Raw genomic sequence first — 21,822 nt, forward strand, 5'->3', positions numbered from 1 at the left:
AGCGCCCTCTAGGGGGCGATTTCGTGAAATCAGGGGGGCGTTGGGAGCCAATGGGGCGGTATGGCGGTGATGGGCATAAAATGGGGTCGAAAATGGAGTTTTTTTAAGCTTTTTCAACAACATACATGGTTCAACAAGTTTTAATACGTAGCAAACTTAATGAGCAAGCAAAGAAATAGACTAAACTAACTAGAAAAGACCTTCGTCTTGCTTTGACTAATTTAAAGCTCAACATTTCTATACAAAAAAAAGTCAGACTGCAGGAGGCACGAGGTCCCAATGAGCTTAATTTTAATTTTTAGAAAATAGTGAACTCAGTTATAATACTATTTACATAAAACATTAAACCAAATTTACAATTAGACCTGAAAATAGTAGGTTTTTATATTCAATAACTTAAAAAGAGACTATTTAAAGGTATTGAAAAAAAATTCATGACAATGAGATTGATTATTGGATATAATCATTATATGTTATTATTGACATAATTTTTTTTATAATATCTATAAAATTAACGACCTGTTATTGACAGCATGAAAATCAATTAAGAAATCACATTTTATCCAAATTGGCCTTCTTACGCTTGTTTATTAGTATGTTTCTTACAAGGCGGCGCAGGCGGATTTTTTGTTTTAAAGAAAACACACTAAAAAGCGGGGGGTAGACCAAAAAAGGTTGAAGACCACTGACCTATATAATAGATTCAGGGCTAAATGCTTGAAATAGAAGGGGTTTAACAGAGATGGGAGGAATATAACTACAATACAGACAACATTTAACGCAAGAGAGAGAGAGAGAGAGAGATGGTGAGAGAAACAGAGAGAGAGAGGGAGAGACAGAGGCAGAGAGAAAGAGAGAAAGAGATAGAGGAAGGGAAAGAGATAGGGAGAGGCAGAGGCGGACAGAAACAGATTGAGAGGTATGGATAGAGAAGAAGAGACACACAGAGAGAGGTGGAGAAAGAGAGAGAGAGGGTGGATGGAAGACAGATAGACAGGTATGGATAAAGAGAGATAGACACACAGAGAGAGGTGGAGAGAGAGGGTGGGTGGAAGACAGAGAGACAGGTATGGATAAAGAGAGATAGACACACAGTGAGAGGTGGAGAAAGAGAGAGAGGGTGGGTGGAAGACAGAGAGACAGGTATGGATAAAGAGAGAGAGAGACACTCATAGAGAGGTGGAGAAAGAGAGAGAGGGTGGATGGAAGACAGAGAGACAGGTATGGATAAAGAGAGAGATACACACAGAGAGAGGCGGAGAAAGAGAGAGAGGGAGTGTGGATGGAAGACAGAGAGACAGGTATGGATAAAGAGAGAGATATACACAGAGAGAGGTGGAGAAAGAGAGAGAGAGAGGGTGGATGGAAGACAGAGAGACAGGTATGGATAAAGAGAGAGAGAGACACAAAGAGAGAGGTGGAGAAAGAGAGAGAGAGTGGGAGAGAGAGGGGGGGGGGGTTAGAGAATTAGAGAGTTGTTTCAAATGCATGACTAGATTGACACAGGAATTTATGTTTCCACGACCACACATTTGGAAATTTGTAGATCGTAAGGTCAAGGTGATGTATGTGATAATCTATGTTTAAATCTTTTAAAGGAACATCATTTTGAAATGTCCATATATGTTATGAAGAAACTTAAGGGTTATACATTCTATAAATAATTTACTAATAACCTAAAGAATACAGATACATCATGATGTCTTAACTTTTCTTTCTAGAATCCAAATTAGCTGAGAAATCCATTAAGCTAAAAGACTTAGAACAAAGTGCGGTACAGATATATTATTCTTTGTACAACAGAGACGGTTTTAAGGTTTCTAATGACCATACAACTAGTAAGTAATCTTTTATATCAGGGGTTCTCAACCTGTGGATCGCGACCCCTTTGGGGTTCGATTAACGATTTGCCAGGGGTCGCCTAAGACCATCGAAAATATGGATTGTTATTGTCTACTCTTCTATTGCTGTGTGTGTAAGGGGGGGGGGGGGGTCGCGGCAAAGTGAGGAATCGTAAAAAGGGGTCGCCAAGCTTAAAAGGTTGAGAACCGCTGTTTTATACCATACACCTGATTGGTATAATAAATGTCAATGTATATGAATGTATTCATTATATGCTAGATAGAACTTTACGATGAAACAAAATTATAGCGCGAACGGGAGATAATAAACATACTTGATATTTAAGGTACTACTAATATTGCTATAATCTACGATTTATATATGACTTAATTATGTTATATACTGCTGTCTTATTCCTTTCGCACTCAACATTTATGTAAAATGTAAGAATTTTTCAATAAAAAAAGAGCCCCCCCCCCAAAAAAAAAAAGGCAAAGAAAGAAAGCCCACAAAAGAAGCAAAAAAAAAAAAAAAGAGGCATTGAGCCCAAGAATACCCCAGATAATAAAGCTGAGTGAAAAGCACAAAGGCTTTCCTAAAAAAAAAAGATATAATCAAAAGTTTCCACTTTACATTATAACCTCTAAGCGATCTAGATCTATATGATGTCCGAATATTTGATATGTACAGGAATTCCTTTCATAAAGAGACTTATCCTTAAATACATGCAAAACAAATTTTGTAAGTATCTTTCCTTAAATACATGCAAAACAAATTTTGTAAGTATCTTTACGTGTTTCTCTATCGTGGAGGATGATTGACTGACTGTTTCTCTATCATAGAGAATGATTGACAGACTGTTTCTATATCATAGAGAATGATTGACTGACTGTTTCTATATCATAGAGAATGATTGACTGACTGTTTCTATATCATAGAGAATGATTGACTGACTGTTTCTATATCATAGAGAATGATTGACTGACTGTTTCTATATCATAGAGAATGATTGACTGACTGTTTCTCTATAAGGGAGAGTGATTGACTGACTGTTCCTCTATCATAGAGAATTATTGACTAACTGTTTCTCTATCATAGAGAATGATTGACTGACTGTTTCTATGTCATAGAGAATGATTGACTGTTTCTCGATCATAGAGAATGATTGACTAACTGTTTCTATATCATAGAGAATGATCGACTGTTTCTCTATCATGGAGAATGATTGACTGTTTCTCTATCATAGAGAATGACTGAATGTTTCTCTATCATAGAGAATGATTGACTGACTGTTTCTCTGTCATAGAGAATGATTGACTGTTTCTCTATCATAGAGAATGATTGACTGTTTCTCTGTCATAGAGAATGATTGACTGAATCGTTTCTCTATAATGGAGAGTGATTGACTGACTGTTTCTCTATCATAGAGAATGATTGACTGTTTCTCTATCATAGAGATTGATTGACTGTTTCTCTGTCATAGAGAATGATTGACTGACTGTTTCTCTATAATGGAGAGTGATTGACTGACTGTTTCTCTATCATACACACCAATTTTTTTTAGAGTCGAACCACCAACACTTTTGCTGCTGATTTAAGAGTTCAAAGTTCAAAGGTCAATCAGCCCGGTTATTCCTTATCTATGGCTTCCTTTTTCCGTGAGAGGATTGCCATGCTACCAGAGGGAGTAGTCAAATCAAATGCTAATCCATAAGCTTGGGTTTCAGTTACACGCACGTACTCGAGTACCTAGTTAAATTACTTGGTACATGTGTGACAATCTCAGTTATCAGCCTATCAGCTTCTATGAATGGACAATTTTCAAATCATCTATGGTAGTTCTCTAAAATATAGAAAGGTAACCCTAACCCCTAACCATAAAATTTAAATGTATCGACATCATATCTGTTTCTTTTTCGCAGAAAATGACAAGTCTATGGAAACTATGATCAAACACATCTTAGGCTTACTGCTAAAACAAAGGTCAGTGTTTTAAGTACAAAACTGTAGAAATATAAGAAAAAAAATTAAAATCTTTAAAAAAAAAAAACATATCTAAAGGGGAAGAATTTCGCCCTTAAAACTATATCTATCAATACTGCACGTGTTATTTCCCTTATCAAACTGAATATTTAATTTCAAATAGTAAATTGACTTATTTGGTATATTTTTAGCGGCCAACATTAGGGGAAAAGCCGCTATTAGGTTTGTGCAAAATGTCCGTCTGTCACACTCAGATCTCGAAAACTAGAAGAGATATGAAAAAGTATCAACAATATGTTGTTTAGGATTTCAAAATAAGAAAGTAATTTACTAGCAGAAATTATTGAAAATTACTTTTAGTGGCCCCCGTAAGGGTAAAAGCCGATATTACGTTTGTTAGACTTATTTTACATTAAATTTCTTGCTGAAACATAGAAAAAGTTTTTTAATCGGTAAAGAATGTTTCGGATTAAGTTTTGAAAAAAAAATCGACCTTTCATAACATTAATAATCTTACAAATCGTCGCCAAAACTGTTCCGAATTGTATTAGAAAAATCCACTAACGCCAAATAACTGTTTGAAATCCCTATTCTAACAAATAAAACAAATAATCTTCTCCTAATTTACAAAAATTGGTTGTTCCAGATTTTTATGAAAAACATTTTAACTCTATTTTATTTAATGTTAAACCCCTAGTGGTCTCGAAGATATAACCCTTAAGAGTTTTTATGTAACCGAAATAACAATACTTAACTATGAAATTAGTAAAGTTCCCCTTTCAGACCTTGTGGTCTATAGGGCAGATGATGTAAATGTTATCTGTTTCTGTGGCCTACGGCTAAGGAGGGTGTCATGTGACCAGCACTACAACCAACCGCCTTTACTTTTCTCCAACTAAGGTCAGGTACCCATTAAAGCAGTATGGAATTAGAGGCGCCCATAGATTCCGAAGTAAAAAATCCCAGTCTTCAACAGTATTCAAACCTGGGACCCCCGGTTCGGAAGCCAAGCGTTTTACCCCTCAGCCATACTACAAAATTAAATGTTTAAGAAATTTACTTTTGAATTATTTTTATACATTTAATGTTGAATTCAATCTCTATGTATCTTTCCAGCAATACAAGTAAATTACCTGATCAGTTTGACGACACACAGATTTGTGGACTTTTGGCTTCACCAAATTTATGTTCGTAACTTTTGTCTTAAAAATTTCTTTCTTGCCATCTTTTATTTTGTCAACGTTTGTCTTGTCAACTTTTATATTGTCAACTTTTATCTTGTCATTTAATCTTGTAACTTCTTGTCAATGTTTGTCTTGACAACTTTTATCTTGTCTGCTTTTATTTTGTCAACTAGGGTCTTGTCAACTTTTGCCTTGTCAACTTTTATCTTGTCAACTTCTTGTCAATTTTTTTCTTGTCAACTTTATCTCGTCAACTTGTCAACTGTTTGTCACCTACTTTTCAACTTTCATATTGTCAACTTTTATCTTGTCAACTTTTATCTTGTCAGCTTCTTGTCAACTTCTTGTCAATTTTGTAATTGTCAACTTTTATCTGGTCAACTTTTATATTGTCAGCTTCTTGTCAACTTCTAGTAAACTTTTGTATTGTCAACTTTTATCTTGTCAACTTTAATCTTGTCAACTTTTATCTTGTCAACTTTTATCTTGTCAACTTTTATCTTGTCAACTTTTATCTTGTCAGCTTCTTGTCAACTTTTAGTCAACTTTTATCTTGTCAACTTTTATCTTGTCAACTTTTATCTTGTCAACTTTTATCTTGTCAGCTTATTGTCAACTTCTAGTCAACTTTTATCTTGTCAACTTTTATCTTGTCAACTTTTATCTTGTCAACTTTTATCTTGTCAACTTTTATCTTGTCAACTTATATCTTGTCAGCTTCTTGTCAACTTTGGTCATGTCACCTGTGGTCATGTCCGCTTTGGCCTTTCAACTTTTTTTCAGAATCAAAGCTCTTAAATTTCATTTTGAATATACTTATGCATGTGCATTTTCAACTTTGAAAGCCTTTTAACAAGTGACTAGAATAAATATTTGATGAAGAAAAAGTAGTAAGTGGGAAAAAAAATCGTTTCATAAGGTAATAGAGGATTAAATCCATATATATATCAGAATTTCTCATTAAGTAGCAGTTATTCCCCTTGCTTTGCCGAGAAATAATGAATCACCATGTAATTGTACATTTGAGGTTATTGTATACTTCTTGTGACACTTATGACTCAACCTTATATCTCTTCATTGATCAAGTGAAGTGATTGTAACTTTTCTTCTCTATATAATTTTACCCAAAAGTGATGACTTTACTGCGGCCAGCGGGTTCATTCCGGTCTGTGATGCGGACCTTGACCCACGATGGGCGGCACCAATTTTTAACGTTAAATGCTCACGAAAGAAAGTTTATGTTAAATTGCATAACATGGCAGAAATTATTTTATCAAAAAAATATTATTTTTTATCAAACTGCAGGTAGCAATGATCAGCCTAAGTCTGGTAGTTTAAAACGACAAGCCTTAAATGTTGTTGTGGAATCCAGTTCACTGCCTTGCGATAACGACGCCATTACGACGGACATGACCTCGACAGCATAAGCCAAGAAGTGCTTTTATAAACATTGAAGAAACTCATTAATGTGGGGAAGATGAAAGCTTTTAATGTCTTTTTTTAAAAGGACTTTATAACTCACACCTTTTTGAATGTTTTGGAAGTGATTGGTTATACGCGCTTCAAACTAAACTATCGTTTTGATAGTCCCGAGTTTGAATCCCATCTTTTAGCATCCAGTAGTGAAGGAAGCACCCATAACAATCAAAGAAACTGATACATGTAGTGAAATAAAAATCTTGATATATATTCCATTATTGTGTTATAACATGAGGATAACACAGACACATGTTAACTAGTTATTTTTATTCTGTTCTTACAATCTTTTATTCAAGACATTTACAACCATAATTAAATCAGTTCAGATTTCATCATTACTTAAAGCAACAATGGTAGTGGTCATGCAGACATGTGCGTAAAGATCCATTTGTGACTTTTTAAATAATATTTCAAAATTGTAAGAAAACTCTCGTCTTGCTGTTTTTTTATGTTATCATGACGCCGGGAGCCCTCTGTTGTTTGTGAACAACTTTGTATTAATTAAGTCATTGTTAATTATAATCATTAATAATTTTGTCTACATCTTTAAAGTTACTTTGACACAAGAACAATCTAAAATTCCCAGTATCGAAATTGAAATCCTTTGTATTATTTTTAATTGTTAACAGATTTTTGTATGATTTCAGTTTGTTTTTAATTCCGCTTTTAACCCTTAGAATAAGATCCACAAAATAAAGTATTAAAACTATGATTCTCTTTATAGATTAAATAGGGGTAATACCTCTCAAAGAATGTTTATTAATGGTGATGGCTAACGAGTAGAGAACTATCATATCTAGCAAGATTTATTTGTATAGATAGACTGACATTTCAATAAAAAGAGTCTAGTTTTAATTCTGACAGGAGTTTTCTGAGAAGTCTGGATACAAGAAACTGTTTATTTCTAGCCGGAGGTTACAATGTAACTTAATAAACTATAAGTTACAGTAGCTACGCTGAGGAGGGTCAATTGTAGTCAAACTGAATGTCCATTTGATTCGACCAATACAAATTATCTTATCTTATCTTAACTGTGAACTACGTCATTGTACATGTAACTATGTAAGTAACTTTGACTCTATTATAGTCTACATGATTGTTTTTGAAAAGCGAGATTTTTGTATTTTATGATGGTCGAGAGAAACAGATCGAGGTCGTACGATAAATGTATACATCTCTATTTTATACATTGATTTTTACTTGACTTTTTTATGAGAAACTGATAATTTAATAAGTCATATTCCAATTTTCATGTGCACATGTATTATATGAACTGTTATCTTATATTGTTATTGTATGTATGAAACATGTTTTATTGGTTATTATTCACTCTTTCATATGTGTTTATAATGTGTCTTTTTATTGCATACTTGTTGAAAATGTTATGATCTTCCATAAAAAGTTAAATTAAAACATTAAAAACGTTGTATTTACACATGATTATGCCATTGTTGTCTCTATTAAACACAGTGAAGAAGTTATACAAAGTGAGCAGACACAAAGATTGAGAAGTTCGTTGAGTAACTACACACAGAATATAAATAACTGACAATAGTTAACACGTTCTTACTGGAAGCAGTGGCTGAGTTGTTAAGCACTTGGTTTCAAACCTAGGGTCCTGGGTTAGAATCTCGGCTAAGACCGGCATTTTGAATTTCGGGATTCCTTTAGGGCGCCCCTGAGTCTACCCAGCTCTAATGGGTACCTGACTTAAGTTGGGGAAAGTAAAGGCGGTTGGTCGTTGTGCTGGCCCCATGACACCCTGCTCGTTTACCGTTGACCTTAGCATCATCTGCCCTCATGGGCGTAGCCAGGATTTTTTTTCGGGGAGGGTTTGAGGGGGGGGGATTCCCCCCTGACCCCCCCCCCCCACCCGCCGCGGAAAAAAATTATATATATATATTTATATATATATATATATATATATATATATATGTGTGTGTGTGTGTGTGTGTGTGTGTGTGTGTGTGTACATAATTAATCTTTATTACATTCTGACCCTTTCGGAAGACGTTTATTGTTTATTGTAGACTCCCCGCCCTTGCTAGCTAGGGGTCTGGGGGAGTTCGCAGCGCTCCCCCAGCGCGGGGCGAAGCCCCTCCGCCGAGCACTATTTCTGGTATTGAAAGCCAACAAAATGCATATTCTGAGGTATCTACAGTGCATTATCTTGCTATTAAAAAGTTTATTTCAAAAACCTAATGTGCTATTCTTACTGACTTAGACCCTCTCGCGCCATTCGGCGCATTTTCCGGCAAGCTGTTTCCGCAACTCTTATTTTGCGTAATTCATTTTATGTGAGAACATGTCCCGCAAAACCTCATGCGATGATCTGTCACAACCTTACAAAGGATTTGACTCCCAGTTCGGCATATGATTTCTTTGATTTAGACCCGATATCTATGACTGACTCCTAAAATCTGTCTTAGTCATCTTTGTTGAGACACATTTAATGATTTTCAAATTCGGCAGAAGACTATTCACACTTTATTAATGGAGCCCAAGCCACAGGTAGAAATTTGTAACCTTTCTTGAATACGCTCTTGGAATTGCATGCCTGTATTTCGCTTTAGATTTTATATCGAAAAGGAAAGTTTTTTTGTCAAATCATCTGTTGAGGGGTTTTAAACTAAGAAATCTCTGGAGTTTTTTTGTTTTGTTTTTAATTCAAAACCCCATTTAGCTACGATCATCGAATTTTGTGACTGTAGTTTGCTTTAAAATAATATTGAAGAGAGATGTTTTAAACTCTAAACGCTCTGTAGGGGAATTTTAAACTCAAAACCATCTGGAGGGGTTTTAAACTTTAAAGAAAAAGCCATCTGGAGGAGGGGGATTTAAACTCAAAACCCCTTTTGCTACGCTCATAGATTTTATAGTGTGTAATTTGCTTTTTTTTTTATATTGACGGGTACTTTTTAGCTTCAAACCCCAACTGGAGGGGAGGGGGGTTTAAACTCAAAACCCCTTTGGCTACGCTCATAGAATTTTGAGTGTGTAATTCGCTTTTTTTATATTGAAGATGGGGTTTATCGTAAATTTTTGATGGGGTTTTAAAATCAAAATCTTCCTCAACTGTGGTGTTGGAATTTGGGGATTGTTGTTTGCATTTTTTTTGTTTTGTTTTATAGAAGAGGGGGATTTAACTGCAAAAACCTCTGGTAGGGGGTTTAAAATTCAAAACCCCCTGTAGGGGGTTTTAAACTCAAAGCCCCCTGGTAGAGGGATTTGTATCTCAAAACCCCCTGATAGGTGTTTTTTAAGTCTCAAAACCCACTGGTAGGGGGATTTAAACTCAAAACCCCCTGGTAGAGGGTTTTAAACTCAAAACTGCCTCGGCTGTGCTGCGGTAAGTGATGATTTAGTATTAAAATCTCACCTAAAATAAACAAAATGAAAGCAAAAATCAGTCACTTAATTCCGTTTCATTTCGGGGGGGGGGTTTGAACCCCAATAACCCCCCCCTGGCTACGCCCATGTCTGCCCTATAGATCGCATGGTCTAAAATGGCAACTTAAGTGTAAATATAATAATAAAATAGAAAAATAAATAAGGGGGCTAATCATGACGTGCTTTATAATTATCTTATTACTTCCCTTTTGTTTCGATTGTTTTCAATTGTTTCAAACTAAAGAAGTTCAATAGTCGTACGATTAGATCTCACACTTTCCTCCTCCCCCCCCCCCCCCCTCACATTTATGACAATACTTTTGCAATTACTTGAGCAGTTTCTAAACATCCGGGTCCTGCTTATACTTAATGCTGGTCTCCGCCCTGGCGTATTTAAATTGAAGACACGTTGATCCAATGGAAATTCGTATCTGCCTGGTGAACTTTGGAGAATTTCGAATCTGAATTCATCTTCGAATTCAGTTACAAGGTAAATTGGCGTTAACTCTAAAACAGTTCAGGAAGTATCTAGAGACATTGTAAGTTCGGGCTAAATATTAATCTCTTATCTTATCTTTATATATAAGTTTCAGTTTTTCTTTTTAAAAAGAAGATATTGCGTCCTATGCAAATCAATGCGTTAGCTAGTCAGTTAATTAGTTTAGTTAATTAGATTAATTTCACCCAGAAAAAATGCCAGTTATTGAGATTAACAAATATATATATATATATATATATATATATATATATATATATATATATATATATATATATATATATATAAATTACTACTTTTTAATTATGGTGTTGTCTTTATATGAGAAAAGAGTCCTTGTAATCATAACAAATTTCCGTAAGGATCAATAAAGCAGTCTTAGTCTTAAGTCATACAGACTAAAAACTCTAAATACCTAGCTGTAATAGTACATATGCTAGAACAGATTCATAAGAATGCTCCTTCTTCCCGAATTCCATCAGAGTAGGCAATGGGTTGCCTGAATCAGCCAGGAAAGCCAACGACTTATCAGAGTTTAAGTCACTGATTAACAAACATGGCTAGATTAACACATGAAATGCGTAGGACGTAATTATTTTCTCTTTTAAAGTAACGTCTGTAATTTATAAGATAAGATATGATTGACTAATTTAATTAATAAGAGAGAACTAAAATTCTACTGAGCCAAGTGGTTTCCTTGGAGGCGCGGTGGCTGAGCGGTAAAGCGCTTGGCTTCCGTACCGGGAATCCCGGGTTCGAATCCTGGTGAAGACTGGGATTTTTATTTCGGGATCCTTGGGCGCCTCTGAGTCCACCCAGCTCCAATGGGAACCTGACAATAGTTGGGGAAAAGTAAAGGCGGTTGCTCGTTGTGCTGGCCACATGACACCCTCATTAACCGTAGTCCAAAGAAACAGGTGACCTTTACATCATCTTCCCTATAGACCACAAGGTCTAAAAGGGGAACTTTAAAAAAAAAAAAAAAGTGGTTTCCTTGCTGATACTGGAAATCGAGCCTTTGATGGCAGAAGTTTCAAACGGCAGGATAGCACCACGTCAAGTGCCTGATATGGGCCACGGGTCATAGGTTTCGTATCACTGATTTGTATAAAAGAGTAGAGTCTAGCCAACGTGGCCTTATGTGCACGAGTTTGTTTTTTTTTAAATGCTTTTTTAAATATTTTTTGGCAAAAAAAAACAACGCAAAATGAAGGCATATAGTTGTATGGTTGGAAACACAATAGAGAATCAACTGCCCAATGACGTCTTATACAAGGGAGACAAATTAACCTTGTGAAGACATAGTGGTAGTATCAAATAAAGATGAACACTACCAATTTCTGTACTGTGAGAACAGACATTCAAATGATATACTTCAGAAACAAATACTTTATTTGAGATTTTCATCTGGGAGGGGAAAGACTATAAATACCGTAATTTTTGGTGTAACAGACTACGTTAGGCAGGTCACCTTGAAAGAATGTCAGATAAAAGGCAGGCGACCCAAAGGCAGACCCCGAATGCGATGGATTGATGATGTGGAAACAGATCTGAAGCAGCTTGGGGTCAGGGCGTGGAGACGAAAGGCCCAGGAGAGATCTGAATGGAAGGATGTGTTGAAGCAGGCCAGAACCCTCCATGGGCTGTAGCGCCACTGGGATGGATGGATGGATGGTGTACAGAAAAAAGTTAGTAATGAAAAGCTGTGTTTTTAAAGATATGTGGAAATGTGTGTGTGTGTCATTGTTAGCTCAGCTCAATCAAATTTTCTAAACTCTTCCGCCTATGACACACAATAATTTCAATGTGGAGGAAGGTTTAAACTCTCACTCTATGACACACTAGCGAAGCTTAAAACCCATTTACAAAACAAAATGGGTGACTCATTTGCGGCAGAATTTAAGCCCTTGGTTAACAAGCATGACTAGATGCATGACGCGTAGGACGTAATCATCTTCTTTTTTTTTTTTTTGAAGTAACGTCTGCCTGGTCGTCCGGTTTGCACGCTGGACTGTCGTTCAGATTCATCGATGGTCCCGGGAGGTTTGGACTAGGAAGTAATTATCTTCAACTCTGAAGGAACATCCGAAAAATATAAAACATTTTACAAAACATTTTTATAAGATAAGATAAGATAAGATAAGATAAGATAAGATAAGATAAGATAAGATAAGATAATAATTCGAATGAAGGTCAACAGCTAAGCTTGAGATACTATTGACCAGAAAAAAAAATCCAGTTCCACTGCGAAGGTCAAGGAGGTAAAGACTTTAATGACCAGAGAAATTGGAACACTAGGAACATTTATGTTTTGAGGCACTGCAGAAACTCTTTGGAAAAAGTGTCGTTTGTTCTACAGCATGTTCACTTTTCGTGAGGACTGCTAGGCGGATAGTTGCACTCTTTGAGCTGAAGAGTTTCTAATGTAAACACGAGCGAGTATGTCATGGTTGAGGTTACAAAGAGGGGAACGAAAATGAAACATAGAAGGACGATCGTGTGACGAGTGAAAGGATGAATAAAAAGGGAGAGAGGAGTGACAGAGAGACAGCAAGAAAAAGTGACAGAAAGACAGAAAAAGAAGTGACAGAAAAACAGAGAGAGAAGTGACAGAAAGAAAAAGTGAAAGAGAGAGAGAGAAGTTACACAAAAAAAGGAGAGAGAAGTGAGAGAAAAACAGAGAGAGAAGTGACAGAAAGAGATAGAAAAGTGACAGAAAGAAGAGAGAGAAAAGTGACAGAAATAAGAGAGAGAAAATGAATAGAAAGAGAGAGAAAAGTGACAGAAAGAGAGAGTGAAGTGACAGAAAGAAGAGAGAGAAAAGTGACAGAAAGAGATAAAAGTGACAAAAAGAAGAGAGAGAGAAAAGTGACAGAAAGAGAGAAAAGTGACAGAAAGACAGAGAGTGAGGTGACAGAAAGAAGAGAGAGAGAAAAGTGACAGATAGACAGAGAGTGAAGTGACAGAAAGAGAGAGAAAAGTGAAAGAAAGACAGAGAGTGAAGTGACAGAAAGAAAAAAGAGAGAAAAGTGACATAAAGAGAGAGAGAAAAGTGACAAAAAGAAAGTGAAAAGTGACAGAAAGAGAAAGAAAAGTGACAGAAAGACAGAGAGTGAAGTGACAGAAAGAAGAGAGAGAGAAAAGTTACAGAAAGAGAGAGAAAAGTGACAGAAAGATGAGAGAGAAAAGTGACAGAAAGAGAGAAAAGTGACAGAAAGACAGAGAGTGAAGTGACAGAAAGAAGAGTGAGAGAAAAGTGACAGAAAGAAGAGAGAGAGAAAAGTGACAGAAAGAGAGAGAAAATTGACAGAAAGAGAGAGAGAAAAGTCACAGAAAGAAAGAGAGATAGAAGTGACAGAAAGATGTTTTTTATTTTTTTCCGTTATATTTTGTTTCATGACCACTATGCTTGTGTCTCTACATACATCTACAATGAAGTTGAAATCAATATGGTTAATGACGAGTAGTCGTCACCATTTTTATAAGTAACTGGAAATAATTCACATTTCAGAATTACAGGCTAGCCGCTAGTGGCATTTATTCAAAAGAAAACACTTAAATGCTGATATTTAACAACAAAAAAAAAAACTAACACATTATTTTTGTTAACTGCAGGGGCGTGGCTTAAAGACCGGAAGCTGACCGAAGTCGACACAAGCGGAAATACAGCAATGGCGAAAGCAAGAAGATTTCTAGTGGGTTAAAATTTCAAGTGCAAATCTGATAACATCAAATGTTGTTTTATTGTTTTTTGTTATTACAATACAAATTTTTTTCTCTCATACAAATTAGTATTCAATTTATACCTTTTTGTAGTTAACATTTTATATATTAAGCTAATCTTATAATAATATTCTAGAAATAATGTTTTGACAAAATGAGCTAGCTAGTCTACATATTGGGTAGCTCTAATTGAAGGCTACAGTTTGTAAGAGTAGCTAGTCTACATATTGAATAGCTCTACTTGAAGGCTACAGTTTGTAAGAGCTAACTAGTCTACATATTGAGTAGCTCTACTTGAAGGCTACAGTTTGTAAGAGCTAGCTAGTCTACATATTGATTAGCTCTACTCGAAGGCTACAGTTTGTAAGAGCTAGCTAGTCTACATATTGAGTAGCTCTACTTGAAGGCTACAGTTTGTAAGAGCTAGCTAGTCTACATATTGAGTAACTCTAATTGAAGGCTACAGTTTGTAAGAGCTAGCTAGTCTACATATTGAGTAACTCTAATTGAAGGCTACAGTTTGTAAGAGCTAGCTAGTCTACTTATTGAGTAACTCTAATTGAAGGCTACAGTTTGTAAGAGCTAGCTAGTCTACATATTGAGTAACTCTAATTGAAGGCTACAGTTTGTAAGAGCTAGCTAGTCTACATATTGAGTAGCTCTGCTTGAAGGCTACAGTTTGTAAGAGCTAGCTAGTCTACATATTGAGTAGCTCTACTTGAAGGCTACAGTTTGTAAGAGCTAGCTAGTCTACATATTGAGTAACTCTAATTGAAGGCTACAGTTTGTAAGAGCTAGCTAGTCTACATATTGAGTAACTCTAATTGAAGGCTACAGTTTGTAAGAGCTAGCTAGTCTACATATTGAGTAACTCTAATTGAAGGCTACAGTTTGTAAGAGCTAGCTAGTCTACTTATTGAGTAACTCTAATTGAAGGCTACAGTTTGTAAGAGCTAGCTAGTCTACATATTGAGTAACTCTAATTGAAGGCTACAGTTTGTAAGAGCTAGCTAGTCTACATATTGAGTAACTCTAATTGAAGGCTACAGTTTGTAAGAGCTAGCTAGTCTACATATTGAGTAGCTCTGCTTGAAGGCTACAGTTTGTAAGAGTTAGTGGTAGAAGACACAGAGAGAGGCTCGTGATGCTTTGTCTAAACTCTGGTTTTGGTAACACGCACACATTTCTTTTCTTTCTCTCTTTTTATTTCAAAGTGTTCGCTTTCTCTCTTTTTCTTCTCCTCTTTTTTTCCTATATCTAGATCTATATGTCTCTTTCTGTTTGGGGTCTTGCTATCATTTCTAGTTGATCTCTTTCTTTGTCTGTCTCTCTTGATATTGTCTGTTTTTCTTTCTCACCATCTCTCTCTGTGTCTCTGTCTGTCTTTCTCTCTCTCTCTCTCTCTTTCTCACTCTCTCTCTCTTTATTTTTTAATTTCATAACTCTTTTTGTCTATAACATTCTCTTTCTCTAGGTCTTTTCTCTCCCTCTGTTGTTCTTTCACAGTTTTTTCTTTCTATCTGTCTAGCTCTCTGTCTTGCTCTCTATCTTGCTTGCTCTCTGTCTTGCTCTCTATCTGTCTTGCTCTCTATCTGTCTTGCTCTCTATCTGTCTTGCTCTCTATCTGTCTTGCTCTCTGTCTTGCTCTCAATCTGTCTTGCTCTCTGTCTTGCTCTATCTTTCTTGCTCTCTGTCTTGCTCTCTATCTATCTTGCTCTCTATCTGTCTTGCTCTCTATCTGTCTTGCTCTCTATCTGTCTTGCTCTCTATCTGTCTTGCTCTCTGTCTGTCTTGTTCTCTGTCTTGCTCTCTATCTGTCTTGCTCTCTATCTGTCTTGCTCTCTATCTGTCTTGCTCTCTATCAGTTTTGCTCTGTCTCGCTCTCTGTCTTGCTCTCCATCTGTCTTGCTCTCCATCTGTCTAGCTCTCCATCTGTCTTGCTCTCCATCTGTCTCGCTCTCCATCTGTCTTGCTCTCTATCTGTCTTGCTCTCTATCTGTCTTGCTCTCTATCTGTTTTTCTCCTCATTCACCTTTTTTTAGGCCCTGACCCTAGCCCTTCCTATAATGTTTCTCTCTCTTTTTCTGAACTTCTCTCTTTTCGTTCTTTCTCTTCCCTCTCTTTTTTTTCTTTCTTTTTCTCTCTCGATTATATTTTTGTAGAGATAAATCTAAATACTGACACCGCTGTAGTGCAGTTTCACAAACAGTTAAGTTTTTAACAACTACTTGGACTCAACATTCATACTTTCTCAATGCACATTTTGCTTAAATTAATAAATTTCACTTAGCTCTAGATTCTATTGTTAGTCAAGTGTTAAGGGGAAGCAAATCACTTAACTATCAAGGTCTCGGCCTGAAGAGCAACAAGATCAAAACCTACGGACGGCTAAATGCATATCAGAGTTAATCAACTTAATAAACAGCATGCGTATCTTAAACTAGACATCAGCCTACGTGAGCAGACGTCACATGCTGCTTCCGCCCAAAGTGATAATGTCTGTGTTGAAGAGCATACCGATACTAGATTCGATACCAAGAATCATCCAATTATAGAGCCGCATCCTGGGGAACGAAACTTTCAGTAGACTTTGACAGTGGCGCTGCCTTTTTTTACATTCCATTATGAAGACTCACAATCACGATGACTTCTACCTAAATTTAAAATATGATTTAACAAAAAGGGAAATAGTGGTACAATAAAAATAAGGCAAATCCTCAAAATAAAAATCAAATTTTCCTTATATCTTAATAAGCATTTAGTTTTTTTCCTAAGGCAGCTTGTACACTACACGGTTTAGGCCGAATGAAGAAAAAAAAAGGTACGGCTAAAAATGTGGAAACTTTCAGATTTTACGGCGTAACTGTAAAATGGCTTTCTTACACCCTTGACCTCCCACTGACCTCTACGGTTGCCATACAGCGCATTGGACTAAAAGCTTACTTCAAGCTACGTACAGCCTGGAGATGAACCAATCAAACCGCAGAAATTTGAATTTAATTCAATAATAATGTCTGATAGATACAGCAGCGCAAAATCTCGTCCATATTAAAAGCTAATGTACAAGGCAAACTCGTCCATTTTTTTAAATTTTTTGTTTTGTGTTGTACGGTCAAAATCTACTAGTGTACAAGCGGCCTTAAGGTTACACAGTTTACTATAAGTTTTTAAAAAATATAGAAACTCATATGTATTTATATTATTTGCATTTTAAAGGTAGCATCCGGTGACTTTGGTAATGAAAGATTGGGTTTTAAAACAAAAGACAAAGTGCCTGAGGTATGTTAAGTGATTTTTATTTATTTTTTTTTCTAAAATTTACTTTAAGTTACATTCTAGGCTTAATAATGTTAGGACTCTCACTATTAAGGCTCTCTACAACCTTTTTACCACAAGACAAAACAGAAAGAACTTTGACAACTCAGAGCCCCAAAACTCTCGAATGTCTAATATATTGTTATGACTCTGCCATTCGCACCGCCATCTAAGCTAGAAGGTGCGCACTGTGATAAACTAGACTGGAAAGGATGTCGACATTAGAAGAGGAGAACGATTTCCGCCCAAGTAGAGAGGCAATATGGAGAGACTGTGCCTAAGATAGATGTTGTTTTGTGTACCTGTGGTGTCGTGTGAATAAAGGTCTATGTCTCGTTGAGTTGTCTCCCTTAAGTTATTACAATATCAACAGGAAATACTGTACAATTCGCAATAACGTAATATGGACTGTACAAATGATTCGGCAGTTGATAACCGTACCTCGGTATCAACTCTTGTTCCGCTGTATCAACATCTGCTGGGCCTCTCCGCCTCTTCCTGGACTCGTACTAAATTCAACTATTCTGGACCGACTCCACGCTGGACACACTGTACCAGACTGGACCTTGACTCTGAACCCGAACCGTGCAGTTGTGCTGCGACCTGAGTCTGACAGCTTCTGCTCTTTCTATATGGTCCACGAATATCTTCTTAAAAACGTCAACACATCACCAGTCCCTTCTACATCCACACATGATTATATCAACACATGACTATATCCACACATGACTATATCCACACATGACTATATCCACACATGACTACATCCACACATGACTATATCCACACATGATTATATCCACACATGACTATATCCACACATGACTATATCCACACATGACTATACCACACATGACTATATCCGATCTGACTGGCCTGAGCACAATAATAATGATAACCTAAGCTTGGAGATTAAGCGTTTATGGAAGTTGTCTAAAATAACAATATGCCCTGTTGTTATATCGACTGAAGGGCTAATGACACTGGCCTCACAGATTCCTTTAAGGCCCTTAACATTCCTAAAAGATTCTCGTTGCCTGTCAGAGGGCGGTACTGCTGCAGACCTGCCACATCACCAGAATACTTCTCAGTAAACACTATTAAATGGACTATAATTAATTGTGTTTATCTGTAATGAGGCACGACCCTGGCAGTACTTAATACTCAATACTAGTTAGTGTTTCAGATAATACTAATACTAATAATAATAATAAAAGTAATAATCTTATTGTCTGTTTCTATAAAAGTTAACCCATCTCTGATTTAAACGAAAGGTATTATAGTTTTTTAGTTGACACGCATCCAATGTCACACATTCATTTTACCAGATAATAAAGCATGTGCTCGAGTCCAAAGAACTATGAGGAATGCTACGTAGCCCCAGCTGCGACCTACATATTTTGCCATAGCGCAGGCATAAACTTTGTCCGCCGGTGGTCAATTTACATGTTCTTTTCGCCGTCTACGACTTCCCTGAACAGCGGATTTTCTTTTGGTTAATAATAAGGTCAGTTTAAAAGGCTACAAAAATAAGTCGGTCATAATAATAACATTTTTTCTTTCTTAATTTGACAGTTAATCAGGAAGACCGCACTACGACCAAGTGACCTAATGTTTAACGACAGCCAGAGGTCAGCCATAAAGGTACATTAATGTAATCTTTTCCAAGCAATTCGTTTTATATGACTTGAATTGCCAAGTGTACAATTCGGCAATATACAGAACTACTAGGCACTTTTAGGCATTTTTATAGGATACCTATTTCTTGCTTAGGTAGAGTAAAACAATAAAGGAAAGTTCCCATTTCAGACCTTGCGATTATATGGCGGTTGATGTTAAGTGATCTGTTTAGGTGAAGTAGCTATGAATAATGTTGCAAAGTGAAAAGCTTTGTCAAGATCTTATAAAAGTGGAATTCGTTTAAATTTCAAGTGGTTTTTTTTTTTTTTTTTACAAAGCTTATATCAGCTCACTCTGTCTGTCTGTCTGTCTGTCTCTCTGATAACGTTTTTTTACAAGTTTCTACCTCACCCATTGTCGGACCAAGTTAAAACTTAACACAATTTGTTCTACGTAACATAACATGAATTAAAAAAAAAAAAAAAAAAAAAAAAAAACTAACCAATTAGTTAATTTATTATTAGTAATTATTTATTTTGTTGGGTATAGAAAGGGGAAATAAATGCAACTTATTGAGATATTATATTTGTCTGTATATGTAGAGTTATTTCCTTTTTAATTTTTTTTTTTTAAACACGTATTTTTTTCTTTTCCACTTCCCATTCTATTTGAAACTTTGCATAATTATTCATAGTCGATTTAAATAAACAATAATAATAATAAGTTAAAATGTTCATGAGTTAATAATAATTAGCGGGTTGGCTTTTATATAGAAAAAAATTGGAGCTTATTCCTGAAGCACTGTAGTATGTATATATATATATATATATATATAGAGAGAGAGAGAGAGGGGGGAGAGAGAGAAACAGGGAGAGAGAGAGAGAGAGACAGAGAGAGAGACAGAGAGAGACAGAGAGAGAGAGAGAGAGAAAGACGGAGAGAGAGATAGAGAGACAGAGAGAGAGGCAGAGAGGCAGAGAGAGAGACAGAGAGAGAGAGAGACAGAGAGAGAGACAGAGAGAGAGAGACAGAGAGAGAGACAGAGAGAGAGACAGAGAGACAGAGAGAGAGAGAGACAGAGAGAGACAGAGAGAGAGACAGAGAGAGACAGACAGACAGACAGACAGGCAGACAGAGACAGAGACAGAGAGAGAGAGACAGAGAAAGGTTATTTCCTTGACCTAAGCTATGTTTAACACAAAATGATTGTTCTTGTTGTCCAGCTCCTTGTCCAGTTGAAACTTCTTCCATACGTCAGCAACTTAAAGCTAGCCAGGAAATTCGTTCGCAGTTTGATCAAGGCCGTGGACTATGAAGGTGAGGAGATTGTGTCCAGTTAGCAACTGTTACAGCTTCTCTTTCTTTATATGTATTGTTACGATCTTCTCAATCAGGACACACGTAAACACTTTTTAACAACACAACAGCACATCTAACACAAGAACTTGACAACAAGAGCTTCAAGTAACAAAGTGGCGATTTAATTATAAATACATCGACAGCCCATTCAACACAATTGGCTACATCAAATTCCACTGCTTTCTTGTACTTCACAGAACTGCCTAACTAAACATTACTAGTCTCTCTAGCTCGTACAGCTACATTCTTGAGGACTCAAAGGTACCACAGTCCTTATGCCTTGCTGTCCTGAACTCAACTGTCCTTTTAAACAATCTGTCTCTCGACCGTGAAGGCTCTTGATCACATGACCACAACACAGGTCATACTTGCGGTTATTAGCAGCACTGTCCCTTGTCTACCGACAGCCGTTGACCCGTTGACCTGTGTGATTGGCCTGAGTCGTGTGTATCAGTAGGCCGCACACACATTAACCCTTTCAGCTCGGGCACTGGAGTTACAACAGTATACTGACAGCTCACTAGAAAGTATATCGAATGTCTCCTACGTCTAGGTAGTTAAGAATAAAACAATTAACCACTCGATGATGGACACCAGTATTGGAGGCCTAAAAGCTGGGACGTTTAAAATAACTCGGGGCTATCGTTTAAGTCGAAGGAATTACGAAAGCCAGGGCCTGTCTTAGTCCACTGCAACCTATGCGGCCGTAGTGGGCCCCGCACTTTCATAGGCCCCGCACTTCCATAGGCACCGCACCTTCAAAGGCCCGCACTTTCATAGGCCCCGCACTTTCATAGGCCCCGCACTAATTCTAGGTATAAATTATACAAATAAAACCATTATAACTTAATGTTCTGAAATCGTAAAACGTACGACAAAGTTCTGGAATAATCCTGAAATTCATAAAATCTCATGGAAAAAATAGACAAAGTTGTAATCTTGGGGTTGTCTTTCACTATGGAAAGCGCCAATCCTACGCGGGCTAAAATGTTTTTTAAGTGTCACTTGTGTTACGGTACGACGTAATTTTGTGAGTACAGAACCTGAGGTCCTGGGTTCGAATCCCGGTGAAGACTGGTATTTTGAATTTCTGGATTTTAAGGGCGCCCCTGAGTCCACCCAACTCTAATGGGTACCTGACTTTAGTTGGGGAAAGTAAAGACGGTTTGTCGTTGTGCTGGCCACATAACACCCTGCTCGTTAACCGTTGGCCAAAGAAACAGATGACCCTAACATCATCTGCCCCATAGATCGCAAGGTCTGAAAAGGGAAATACTTTTTTTACTGTATTAAAAACAAGGATGAATTAATTTTCTAGTACAAAAAATTAATTGTAACGTATTATCCTTATCCAGACTGGGCCCCGCGCAATCCGTTTCGCTATTGTTAGAGCCGGCCCTGACGAAAGCTCAGGTCAATCTGGAGAGACAA

General features: G+C 36.7%; 2 protein-coding genes across 2 annotated transcripts in view; both read left to right on the top strand.

Annotated features, from left to right (window-relative positions):
- Window positions 1–7,921, top strand: part of LOC106061912 (transient receptor potential cation channel subfamily M member-like 2) — a 35,906-nt gene extending 27,985 nt beyond the window's left edge. Inside the window, exons 16-19 of the mRNA XM_056027897.1 lie at window positions 1,722–1,838; window positions 3,765–3,825; window positions 4,942–5,012; window positions 6,315–7,921. Of these exons, the coding sequence (XP_055883872.1) occupies window positions 1,722–1,838; window positions 3,765–3,825; window positions 4,942–5,012; window positions 6,315–6,436 (371 nt within the window). The 3' untranslated portion in view covers window positions 6,437–7,921. The remainder of the gene's footprint in view (window positions 1–1,721; window positions 1,839–3,764; window positions 3,826–4,941; window positions 5,013–6,314) is intronic.
- Window positions 7,922–10,291: 2,370 nt separating this feature from the next.
- Window positions 10,292–21,822, top strand: part of LOC106053158 (uncharacterized) — a 66,159-nt gene continuing 54,628 nt past the window's right edge. The window contains exons 1-5 of the mRNA XM_056027601.1: window positions 10,292–10,417; window positions 13,990–14,069; window positions 17,314–17,376; window positions 18,988–19,056; window positions 20,256–20,349. Of these exons, the coding sequence (XP_055883576.1) occupies window positions 14,046–14,069; window positions 17,314–17,376; window positions 18,988–19,056; window positions 20,256–20,349 (250 nt within the window). The 5' untranslated portion in view covers window positions 10,292–10,417; window positions 13,990–14,045. The remainder of the gene's footprint in view (window positions 10,418–13,989; window positions 14,070–17,313; window positions 17,377–18,987; window positions 19,057–20,255; window positions 20,350–21,822) is intronic.

The sequence above is a fragment of the Biomphalaria glabrata genome, chromosome 4 (assembly GCF_947242115.1).
Source record: "Biomphalaria glabrata chromosome 4, xgBioGlab47.1, whole genome shotgun sequence".
Lineage (NCBI taxonomy): Eukaryota > Metazoa > Mollusca > Gastropoda > Planorbidae > Biomphalaria > Biomphalaria glabrata.